Raw genomic sequence first — 12,998 nt, 5'->3', positions numbered from 1 at the left:
TGGAAAGAACCAGACCATTGAGGAAGACTAATCAGTTCTTCGTCTCGGTGGCAGCAGGAAGAGAAGGAGATGCGGTTTCAAAATCCACTATTTCTAGATGGATTGTTCAATGCATCACTCTCTGCTATACTCTTGCTAAGAGAGAACTACCCTTTAAGCCAAGAGCACACTCTACTCGAGGCACGGGGGCATCCATAGCATTCATTGCAAATGTTCCCCTTGAGTCCATCTGCAAAGCGGCTACCTGGAGTTCTGTGCACACCTTTACAAAACACTACTGTCTAGATACACACTCTAGATCTGACTCCCAGGTGGGACAGGCAGTATTACGACACCTTTTCTCTACTGTTCCTTCTCATAACCCACCGCCAACTCCGGGTACTGCTCGCTAGTCTATGCACAGCATGTGATTCTAAGCAGATTAACAAACATCAGAAGAGAATGCATTACTTACCGTAAAAGCATTTCTGATGGTTGTATCTGCTTAGATTCACATGCGCCCACCCTTCCTCCCCGCTCGGATGGAAGGAACATAGACTTCCTTTATATATCTCTCTCTCTTTCTGTACTCACTCACGTCTAGAAGGCTCCCTCAGGGCAGAAAAAATACAAACAGAGGGACCTCGACGCGTGAGGGATTGTGGGTACAACGCACGTCACTATAGGGATAGTGTTTCAGACACGCCTAGTCGACGTCCCCTTTTCGACTACGAAAAACAAAATGCAATACTCCGCAGTGACCACTGGATGTCGGACCTATGCACAGCATGTGAATCTAAGCAGATACAACCATCAGAAATGCTTTTACGGTAAGTAATGCATTCTCATATGAAGACACAGGAGAATTCAAGAAAACCTCCATTTACGCTTTCTTGGGTATTCAGTATTTGGTCATTTGCACCCTTTATCTCCTTTATCGCTGACCTAGATGTTTCATGTATGTATAGCCATGCTAACAGCCTTCCCGGTTTATCTCCTCCTGCGTGCTGCCTTTCAATGTACTTCTTATAGTTTAAGTTAAACAGTCTCTCCCAATATCCCACACATTCCTGTTGTAATTGCCGCATGGTTTTAGCCCCTTCCTGTGTGGAGTCTCCATTATTCATGATTTCTTCTAGTTTCATTTCTGTAGTTTGTAATGCTTTCACGCTGGAGCCCTTTAGATTTAAATATTACTGCGCCTATCTCCACTACTTTGCCTCCCACGGGTGCTTTCTGATGCTACACTTCCGGTGTTATTTTTGAAGTATTCTATTATCTCCTCCCTCAGGCACTCCCTGAACACTGTCTTTCAGTGCTTCGGCTCTAAGTCGCTACGTTGGAATTCTGGCTCTGGGGGGCTGATGTTGCCACGTTAGGATCAAGGGTGAGTGGTCTGATAAGACCCTTGCTTTGTATTCTGAACTCACTATCTCCCCGGTGAGGTCCGGGTTAGCAAACATATAATCTAGTCGTGTATACGGGTTCTGTGGGGCAGAATAATGTGAATAGTGTCTAACATGTGGATGCTGCAATCTCCATATATCCTCTAGCTGGAAGTCTCCCAGTAGAGTCTTTACTGTCTTGGCTGCAGGGATAGGCTTATTTAGTTTCTCATCTGATATGCCCACCCTGGGGTCTAGTGTGCAATTGAAGTCTCCTCCCCATATGACCATGCCTCCCAGGTACGGGCTGGCCTTACCATACAGGACTTAAAAGTAGGCCACTGTGTCCTGCTTCGGGGCGTATGTGTTAATAATGCTCACTTCTCTGTTTTCCAATATTCCCCGTATCGCCACCATTCTCCCGTTTGACTCCACTACAGACTGTATCAACTGAAAGGGTACATGTGGCGCGATCCAGGTGATTACCCCTCTGGCATATGCTGAGTATGTTGCTCCGATGACAGTACCCTTCCATTTTCTCTGTATCAGCTCCTGTTTTTCTTTTGTGAGGTGGGTTTCTTGTAGCAAGACAATATCTATTATTTGCCTCCTAAGGTACATCATGATCTTGTTTTTCAGATATCTATTAAGACCCCTGACATTCCAGCTTGCTCTCTTTAAGTCTCCTATCCCTCATCCATAACCCTTCCCGCCTTTATCCTTCCGTGCCCACCAACTATCTCGTAGTTGTGCGTGGATATAAGCTTGTTCCCTTTAAAGCCCAACTACAAACTCCCCAACTCCCTTTCCACCCCCACCCTCCCCAACCCAAACTCTTGCCTAGCTCCATCCCTGTATCTCAGGCTATCCCGCATTTAGTCCTACCTTGGCTACGCCGGTATTAGGAACTCAGCAGGGGGTTGCCGCACTACTGACAACCAAGCTAATATATCTGATGGGGTGCAAGTTGGATTCTCTTCGTCTCCCAATGGTGATTTGGGTTTTCTACTCTGCTCATAGCAACACAAGCAAAATGGAAAGCTATTGACAATTCAAATCTGTAAACGGCTGTGTTTGATGCCCTGTTTGCTTTCCTGTTTATGGGAGATTTGCTATTTTGTAAATTACTCATTTTTAATCTTTCTGTTCCACCATTTGCGGTCTAGTCTAGAATTGAGGAGAAGATTGAGCGTTTCAAGAAAGCTGTTGAATATTACTCAGTAGCTACAAAGCCACGACCATTACCGTTGGGAGCCTCTCCATTTTTAGGTAAGTCTAAACATGTTCTCCAGCTTATGATTGTCTGTAGATTTGCCTGCTTGGCATCGAAACTCCTAGCTTTATGGGCTGGATCTGTAAGCACCTTAGATCATGCTTTGAGTTTACATGCCATGGGACCTTGAGTAATAGTAATTTCTGCCTATGCACAGAATATTGAAATTTTACAGTAAGATATAGCTCATTTGAACATACAAAATCAGTGCCTATCACTTTCCTTTTTGTTAAAATTAAAATGCAATTCTTAATTGCAACGATATTCTCGCTTCTAAACAAGAAAAATGCTATGCTGTGTTATTTTCACATTACCTTTTCAAGTAAAATAGTGTCAATAACTTTTTCTGCTTTGGAACAGTGATCTCTAGTAAATGGCACAACCATTTCTTTCAAACAGTTAGCCTTTTTTTTCTTTTTAATCCACTCACTGTTATACTTTCTCTCAAACCAGGGAAAATGGTTTTATGGAGCTATGTGTTAAATTTCATCTGTTTTACGTTTCAGTGATAACGCTACTTTTTCTCCAGTATTGGATCTTTCATAGAGCTGCATGCTTTGAATGATTCCACGTTGTCTGGCTGGGAATCCTGTTACATTTCCCCATCGTAGTGTCCACTTTCCTCCATACTGCATGGACGTCCCTCACTAGGGACCGTAAACGGAACCATTTTACCAGAAACATTTCTATCCCCCTTTAAATGTATGCGCACAGGAGCGTGGCCCCCGGAGCATGCGCTCACTCAATCTGCTGTCCAGCGCCACACCTCAGTCCTCTTTCTGCATCGACGGGAGCGCATCTACTTAACCAGAGCTGTGGTTGATGCTCTTTTTCTTCATAATTCCAGTCTTTTTTTCTAGTTACCCTAAACCCCCCCCCCCCACCCTCCCCCCGGCGAATGTCAACCCAGGTGGGCTTTAGTCATTGACCTTCCTGCAAGGGACCCTTTCCCACGTCCGACCTGCACGTGCTCTGCCTCATCTGCCTGGGAGAGCACCACAGCTGGAACCGCTGCAAGGCGTGCTATGCCCTTACTCCCAAATTACTTTCCAGGTGGAGTGAGCAGTTCTCCCGGTCTCCCCCGGAGCACATCAAGCAGTACGTCTGCAGGAAGACCAAGGCAAAGTGTTCTCTTTACCAAAGCACCCCGTAAGGTCGATTCCTTTCCCAGGAAATAGCTGTGCGGGAGGGGCTAGACAGGCCCTGTCACCAGCTTGGGTGCTGCGGGTCCTCGTGCTACCGTCTCGCGGCCCAGAGTTCCTCTGACCCTACCGGGTCCATTGCTGAGGGGCCTGTTGGCTCTGTCACCGGAAAATCTCCAGAGGGGCTCAGCCCTAATACCAGGCCCATGTTGGAGGGGGCGCCTGCACGCGATAGGACTACCGGGCCTCGGGCAGCGTGTGCACAGCCTGCCGGCAGTAGCCTGATGTGCGGAAAACCCAGCGTGCTGATAGGGGCAGTATGCAGGGAGAGGCTAGGCATAATACGACACCAGGCATGTCAGGGCAGCACTTCATGGTGGCACATTAATCTGCAGCTAGTCGGAAGGGCGGCACAGCACATAGCCCACTTCTGGGGAGCAATAGTCACCCCTCAGGTCTCCTGGTGCACGGCATACACGCTTGCATATCCGGTAAATTACAGAGCCCTACTATGTACAGAGTGGATAGGGCACGGCAAGGGCGCATCCATCCACGCCAACCATGCCCACCGCACAGGAGCATGCATCCCCAGCCTGTGATGACAGGTTCTTCGACACATTCCTCGGGCTTATGAGATACCAGCAGATGGGAACCATTCTCAGGGGCTTCATAATAGACATGCTTTTACCGGCTCCAGTGCCGCCTCAGTCCACAGTGCAGTGGCAGCATAGCGGCGCTGCTGGCTACACCGGCCCCACAACCTACTCCAATACCTCCAACTGTACCAGCCCTGGGCACGGCCGCTTCGGGTGCTCCGGACCAGACGCTGAGGAGGAGATCCCTGACTCATCGGCAAGGGCGTTCCGTGACAGGCTGGCAGAGTATCTAGGCATGCCACAGCCCCAAACAGAACAGCCTGAGGGGGTGCTGGGGGTGGGGGATATTAGCAGAGGCCCTCACAGTATAATCGACCTCCAGGTCTGTTGTAACATTTCAGAAGGATGTTGCAGCCCTAGCAAAAAACGGTTGGACAAAGCCTTACTCAACACAACCTACCAACAGGAGACTGGAGGCAAAGTACAGGCAGGGTGAGGGGGGGGGGGGATTCCCAGCGCCTGTCGGCGCATCCGCATTCATCCGCAATAGCAGCTGCGTCCATGTATGCAAACCCGTCCTCCACGTCGACCTCGGTCTTGTTGGGTAAGGAGGAAAAAGCATCTAGGAAAAAGCTTTTTTTCAAATGCTGCTCTCCACCTGAAACAGGCGAATGCAGACCCGATGTTAGCCGCCGCAAACCAGAGGCTATGGAGGAGATCTCGGATTTCCTACCAGACATCCATGTGCACAAACAGGACTCATTCAACGTGGGGACTGGCAAAGGCTAAAATAGTGGCACAAGATATTCTGGAATCCATTAGGGCATATCAACACGGCTAGAAGAGCAATCTGTGTAGCTTCAGATATGAGGAGAATTACATGGCTTAGAGCCACAAATTTCAACACGTGTATATACAAGACCGTACCCTGGATCTGCCGTTTGAGGGGGGTGGGGGTGATCTCTTCCACTCATCGAGAGATGAGGAACTAGACAAATCACAGGCCATTCTGGCAAAGCTGGCGCCCAGGGCATTCGGACAGAGCCAAACCAAGCCTGACAGGGGAATTAGCTTTTGGCGGGTTCAGGGGCTTAAAGGATCGGAAGGCAAGGCAACCAGACTGGTCCACCAGCCATCACAAGTGAAAACATCAGTGCACTTCACACAAACTTCTTTCTGTGCCCCTCCCAAGCACCAGCCTCAGACCCAAAGAAGCAATGACTGCCTCATCAGAATGCACAGTTCTCCAGTTGGGGGTAGGCTTGCTCTTCACACTCAGTCCTGGCGGACTCTTTTCCGATCCCTGGATCCTTTCTGTGGTTTTGCATGGGTTTATTCTCCTGATCCCTACGGAACCTCCTTCATCTCCTCCCCTTCTCAAATCGGCACACCAGCGCTCCTTGTGGAAATCCGTTCACTGGTACAAAATGCAGCGGTGGAGGCAGTCCCCCTTCTCAAAGAGGCTTGGGGTTCTACTCGTGGATTTTCGTGATAACTAAAAAGAACCAGCCTGGCCTGCATGTGGTTTTGGATCGGTCCTTCCTGAACCTAGCCCTCCCCCTCCAAAATATTCAAGATGGTTACGCCAGCGCTGATAGCAGAGTCTCTCTGTGGGGGAGACTGGATGTGCTCCCTTGACCTGGAGGATGCATACTTCCATGTCCCTCTCTGGCAGCCCCACCTCTTGTTCCTGATGTTGCGTAATGGTACTACATTTTCAGTACAAGGTATTGCTGTTCAGGCTCAACTCAGCCCCACAGGTGTTCCCTGCAATCTGCCTCCAGGCTTATGGAGACCCTACACAATCTGGGGTTTTCCATCAAACACAAGAAATCTCAACTGCAGTCCACACAAACCTTGGTCGTCTTCAGGTGTGGGATACCAAACTACAGAGGATTTTTCCCACAGGCGAGAAGGTAAGCAGCCTTCAACGCGGCTACTGCCCATTTCCTTAGCAGATCAAATACGTTGGCCTGGGTGTACCAACACCTGCTGTGGATTTTGGCATCATGTATCCTGGAGATTCCCTACACCAGGCTCAGGATGAGGCAGGCACAGCTGCACCTCATGACCTCATCGACCCAAATGACGGGCTTCCCGGACGCAACCGTCTCCATCCCGGCAAACCTCATACCTGACCTGTTATGGTGGAGTCAGGATACCAATCTCAGGGGGCAGGGAGGCGGAACACAACACAGACCTTTCAGGCAACCACCTCCAGAGTCTATCACTACAGATTGCTCTCTAGAGGGATGGGGAGCCACCCTACATGCGCACAGTGTGAATGACACGTGGACGAGGGAGGAACAGAAAAATCTATTCATTTTCCTCAAATTAAAGGCCATCCAGCTAGCCCTCGGGGCTGCAGTCAGGCGGTCTGCCTACAATCCTGCAGTTCCTCTTGCATGTTGTACATCAACAAGCAGGAGAACCAGATCAGCCCCAGTGCCCCGATTTTAATATCCCCCCCACCCACCGTACATGCTCACCACAGCGATATGGGAGTGGGCCACTGCACACCACATATGGCTGTTGGCGATTCATCTGCCGGGGGAGTCCAATCTGGAGGCGGATCGGCTCAGCTGACGAGTGGACAGCTGTGAGCGGCAGCAAGAGGAACAAGTCCTAGCGGTCATCTTCAGGAGATGGGGCCGGCCACACAGGCATGTTTGCTACGGAGCTGAACCGGAGAGGTCCACAGTACGTGTCCTGGCAGGGTCTGGTGCAAGCCCCCTCGGGGACGCCCTACACCTCCCTTGGAGCGGGATGAAGGCATATGCAGTTCACCCAACAGCGCTCATTCCCAAAGTTCTAAACAAAGTTGAGTCTGCCAACATGAGCCCGATACTAATAGCCCTAGGTGGCTGGCGCAGCCCTAGTTCTGCGACCTCATACGGCAGGCAGTGCAGGGTCCAGTGAGCTTACCGATTCACGATCGAAGGCTCCTCTCACAGCAAGGAAGGGGGGGGGGTTAGATTACCTTGCTCCCGAGAAGCTAGCCCTAATGGCCTGGTTCCTGAGCAAGTAACAATGCAACAACTGTCACAAAACATGCTGGAATTAATTAAGAAAGTTAGAAGCGATTCCACCAGAAAGCAATACAAAAGCAAATGGAGCAGATTTTGCCTCTGTGCGAAGGACCATGCGTTCAGGTGTACAGGTGGAGACAAGCCGGACCTACTTGGCCGTCATAGGCGCTTACAGAAATTCGGACCAAGAGTCATTCTCTTCCTCCAACCAGCTAGTCAAGACATCCGACGGGGCTGACGAGGCTATATCCTCCTACCAAAACGCTGCATTCGGTATGGGACCTCAATGTGGTTCTCGCCCTAGCTGGTCAGTCAAAACAGCTATGCTGTTGGGTCTTGCCTCAGCTAGGAGAGTGATCGAAATTCAGGCCCTGATGACCACAGAACTGTATACCATGTTCTATTGAGACATGGTGATGCTTCTCACCCATCCGGCACTTCTCCGGAAGGTGGTCTCTTCATCCCACTTGAATGAAGAGGTTGTGTTGCCAACCTTGCTTCCTAACCCAAAGGACGAAGCAGAGTGTTGCAATATCTGGATGTTGGAAGATCCCCGACATTCAATCTCGACCAGACCAAAGGGTTTTGCAAGACAGAGGCTTTATTCATCACTTTCAGCAGCTCTTTTAGCCAGGGGACCAATCCTCTAAGGCCTGTATAGCCAGGTGGATGGTCGCGGCCATTCAGGAGGCCTATAAGTCTTAGCGGAAGGAAGTTCCACAAACCATGCATGTTCATGCAGTTGGGGCCAAAGCGACGGCGGTCGCTTTCCTAAGGCATGTGCCATGGCAAACCATTTGCAGAGCAGCTACGTGGGCCACCCCCTCGGCCTTCTGCAAGCATTACTGCCTGGATAGCAGCGCAGGATCTGACTCAGCATTCGAGCAAGTGGTCCTGAGGAACCGGTTTACTTGGGATCCAAAGCATTGCATCATTCAGTGGTAATCACCCATACAGTATGGAGGAAAGGGGACCGGACATAGTAATTATTATAAGTTACTCACCGTAGTGATTAACATACTCCTAGTCCCTTTTCCACCATACGTCCCATCATTTGCCTATTAATAAGATGCGTAGTTTAGCAGGTTAATCTGGCTGACGCGTCAAAAGGGACTGTGGTCGTAGGGCGTAGTCAATGGAGCGCATGCTCCTGGGGCCACAGCACTGCACGCATTCTTTTAAAGGGGTATAGACATGTTTCTGGTGAACATGGTTCCATTTTCCATTCCTAGCTAGGGACGCCCATGCAGTATGGAGCAAAGGGAACTATGCACTAGGAGTAAGTTAGTCGCTATGGTGATTTACTTAGTTTAAGACCAAAAAAAGTGGTGATCACCGAGCCCTTTCTACCTCAGTTTGGGTAATTTTACCCATGGTCAATGGGACGTGGAGTGCTCGACCCTACCCATTGATGACATGTTCAGATTCTAACCTCACATTGGTCTAAGGAGTCCTCCAGCTTCATTGGAGGAAAATAACCAAATCTACAAGGAAATAGAATTTACAAAGGAGTTTTCATTACCGATCAGATAAGTTGACTAGGATACAGTTTAATGTTTTTGGAAAAATTGGCTACAAGAGGTTTTCTGTACACACTAATTCATTCTGGGCGCAAGCACAGAAAATGTCTCCAGGAGATAAAAATCAAAAGAAATCTATTTTCAGTGCATGTGCTTTTTGTGGACAAAATGTTTGTGGAGGGGACAGGTATGACGACTGCACTAACTGCCTTCACCACATAATTTTATGGAAAACTGCAAGATATGTCAAGGCTTTTGCACGAAACTCTGAGACCGGCGAAGCCTTCTAGTATGCTGCCTAAAATGGCAGAAAATAGCTTGCATCAGAGACATTCTTCCAGGGGTGTGGGTTGGCAAATGGTTTATTTCTAATGGATTGTGTCCTCCCACCTATTCCTTATCTTTGATATTTCCAATATTCCAATATCCCAGCTTTACTGCCTCTGCAAAAAAATGTCAGCAGGGGCGCTGTGCGTGGTCTGTCGATGTCCCTCGGAGGCCCCAGTTTTGAGGTCTACGTCACCGCAGGTATATGTAGCATGCGCAGCACCCGTTGTGCCGTGACTGCGGTGCAAAGATGTCTGTGATGGACCCTCACAGGATCTGCCTGTGGTCGAATCATCTGTCTTCAGAGTGCAAGGACTGCCTGTCTGACGGCCAAGCCTTGAGAGAGCGTTGAGGGAAGCTTGTGGCACGTAAGCCCCAAAAATCTCATTCTACTCCATCTAAACAAAAAAAAACCTCTGACGAGTCGAGGACAGTTTCAACTCGTTGTAAAAGGTCCAAACATTCCCATTCACAAAGTGGTTCACACCATTCGTAGACTTCGAGGCATGTTAAGAAAAGACGCCATATGTTGTCATCTTCCTCGTCTAGTTCACCCGAATGGGTCGTTTGCCCCACCAAATCTAGTTCACTGGCCCAGCGGGAGGAGTTTAGACTCCTAATGTTAAGGGTTTTCGAGAACGCAGCCTTGCCCCCCTCGACGACCCCTAAATGCTATGCTCTGCTCAGAAGACCTCTGAAGCACATGAGCTGTGTGTCTTCGGACCCGGCCGCCAAGTCTCCTCGAGAGCGATCCCATCCCTCGAGTCGAGAAAGTCTCCTCAAAGACTAAAATACTGACGTCGAAGGAGTCCACTATGACTGGACTGAAAAGTGGGTCATCCGCACCAATATCGGTGGAGAAGCCATCACCCCGAGTGTCGACCTCCTCGACGCCACATGTGTCGATTCCATAGACACAATAGTCAGTCATCCACACATTTGTCGAGGACGTCGACAATTTCAACACTTTCAGCTCCTGTGACAACTAACATAATGTCAACTTCAGTTGAAAAAACCTACACTCCCCTACCACGTTCAGACTTCTTCAATACATGAAGATGCAGAGGAGTCCACTGATGAAGAAAAACCCTTTGGACTACAATATGGGGCACCATCAGTGCCTCAGGCACTCAGATCGGAGGACTCGCTCATGGAAACCTTGAATGCGTGCCTTCATGAGGCTAGTGGGATTGACGCCTCTCGACCCTTTTTACCTTTACAAGCACCCAACTCCAGAAAGCCTTGTAGTGCAGGCAGCCACTTCCACAGGAAGACAAAACGCCTACCCTGCCATACCCCATGATAGAGATGACAAACGTTTTGACGCCATGGCCAAAAAGGTTTTTTCGGCCGGTAGTATGGCTTTAAAATCTGCTAATGCTACGTGCACACTAGCAAGGTTCAACCACAACCTTTGGGAGTGTATTTCTATGGCGGCTGACCATATCCCCGACGCGGAGGAGCAAGAGGTTTTCCTTAACATCGTGAAGGATAGGAAAGACTTAATGTGCGAATCCCTCCAGACTCTTGCGTCCCGTCCCCTTTCCTCCATACTGCATAGGGCGTCCCTCGTGAGGGACGGGAGACAGAACCTTTTTCACCAGAAAAATCTTCTTCCCCTCTAAATTTAGAGGCGTGCTGAGGCGCGGCCCTGGGAGCCTGCGCTGCCCTGACTCCGCCCTCCGGCGCCACACCCCAGTCCCCTTTTCCGCATCGACTGGAACGGGTCAAATTCACTAGCGCTCCTGGGTTTGTCTTCGGCCATGTAATTCCACGCATGGATTATTCCTTGTCTTTTTTCAATAGGTACTCGGTCCTCCGACGCCACAGCTCGTCGCCGGTGCCTGTCTACTTTGACAGGGTTCAGCAGGTGCCCATCCTGCAATGGGCCCTTCCCAACTTCAGACCCTCAGACCCCCACACCCTCTGCCTACGTTGCCTTGGCCCAGACCACGGTTGGCAAGCCTGTTCGGCATCCGGCTCGCTCTCCTCGGAAGTACTGAAGAACAGACTAGCCAGGTGGAGGTAGCTCTTCCAACGGTCTCCTTCTCAGGATCTCAAGAGTTTTGTGAAACCTCGATACAGGCCTGAGGTAGGGCCTATATTTTCATCTGCACCTCGCAAGGGATACTCCTTCCCAGGGACTTTCCTACGTGGGAGAGGCCGGTCGGGTCCTTATACCAACTCACGCACCGAGGCTGCTACAGCTACCAGCCTTTGGGTTGAGGGGTCCTCAGATTCTCCTAGTGCCAAGGTTGAGGGACCGCTAGGTTCGATTACCAGGCATGGGCCCGAGGGGCTCCGCCCTTGTTCCAGCATCATGGCCGGGGGGCTACGCCCTGTTACCGTCAGCACGTCCGAGCGGGCGCCTGAATGCAGCTCTAACGACTGCTGGGTCGAGGTGGATACACCTACCTGTGGATACACAGGCCCGAGGAGCAGGGCAACTTGCACGCCGCTCACTTAAGGGACTTGGCAGAGGCTTGCACTAATGAGCCGAGCAACACGTTGCAGCCACGTGGTAGGCAGCTCAACAGAATGGCCGACGTGCCAGAAAAGTACACCCGTTCGACGCCTCTGCAGGACTTCGGCGAAGAACGAGTATCGAGGTGGGACTGGCATCAACCAGGCACGTAGCCTACGGCCTACCCTTCTTATACACAAGGTTGTTTTCCCTTGTGTCTGTATGTATAGGATCGGCAGCGGCCTCGGCTGCCTCTTGCTACCCAGTCGGTCCCCTCCTCCTGCTCCTCCTCCTTCGTCCAGCGAGGACCGGATCTTTGAGAGGTTACTCAGCCTCATGAAGTCTTCAGATATGTGGCTATCATCAAGGATGCAGTCGGAAGTCCTTCCCGCTATGCTAGCAGCACCACAGGCGCCTCCGCTGATGCCTTTGGCCCTGGCGCAGCCGTCTTCTCCGGCTCCTCAGACTACTCTGCAGGCAGTTCCATACCAGCCTCTTCCTCAGCCTCCGGCGGCGGTCCCTGTGCCCCTGCCTCCAGCTCCAGATACTCCTCTTCCACAGGATCCCCCAGACCCTCAGGATACTGATGAGGAAGGAGGATCCTGACACGCCATCAACAGCCAGGGCCTTCCACGAGGGCGTCCTGGCGGAAGTCTTCAAGAGGCGCCCTTCTGCAAGCAGGGAATTCCACTGCAAACCAATGTAGTGTCCCTCGCCAAGAAGGGTTTGCTGAAACCCCACTCTGTCCAGCCTGTCACCCGCCACCTGGACACCAAGTACAGGCAGATGTAGGGGGATACACTCTTGCTCTCCTCCCATCCTCAGCCACACTCCTCGGTGATCGCTGCGGCATCACTATACTCCAATGCTCATCGACGGCGCCGTTAGGCAAGGAGGAGAAGACCCTGGAGGCATACAGTAAGAAGCTGTATTTCAATGCTTCCTTGCACCTGCGACAGGCCAACGCAGACGCCATGCTGGCAGCCGCTAAACAGATTATGGCGGGAAACTTACAACTTCTTCCCGTAACTCCCCTCCCACAGCCAATCACGTTTCAAGGCGGGACTAGCAGAGGCCAAGCTCGTGGCTCAGGATATCATGAAGTCCACGCTGGCGCACATTGATACCTTTGGACGTGCCGTCTGCATTGCCATGGACATGAGAACGATGGCCTGGCTCCGGGCAACCAAGTTCAACCCGGATGTCCAGGAACGTATTCTAGACCTGGCCTTCGAGGGTAGTGACCTCTTTCACTCCATCACAGACAAAGAGCTGGACAAGAA

At 50.7% G+C, this 12,998-nt stretch overlaps 1 protein-coding gene across 4 annotated transcripts in view; it reads left to right on the top strand.

Moving 5' to 3' along the window:
* The window catches only part of FAM120C (family with sequence similarity 120 member C), a 1,585,006-nt gene that overhangs the window by 362,536 nt on the left and 1,209,472 nt on the right, over nt 1-12,998 (top strand). For all 4 annotated transcript variants that reach the window (XM_069645311.1, XM_069645308.1, XM_069645309.1 and 1 more), the window contains exon 5: nt 2,531-2,633. In XM_069645311.1, coding sequence (XP_069501412.1) covers nt 2,531-2,633 — 103 coding nt within the window. The remainder of the gene's footprint in view (nt 1-2,530; nt 2,634-12,998) is intronic.

The sequence above is a fragment of the Ambystoma mexicanum genome, chromosome 2p, assembly GCF_040938575.1.
Source record: "Ambystoma mexicanum isolate Mex_15411 chromosome 2p, UKY_AmexF1_1, whole genome shotgun sequence".
Lineage (NCBI taxonomy): Eukaryota > Metazoa > Chordata > Amphibia > Caudata > Ambystomatidae > Ambystoma > Ambystoma mexicanum.
This window is presented reverse-complemented; position numbering and strand designations above follow the sequence as displayed.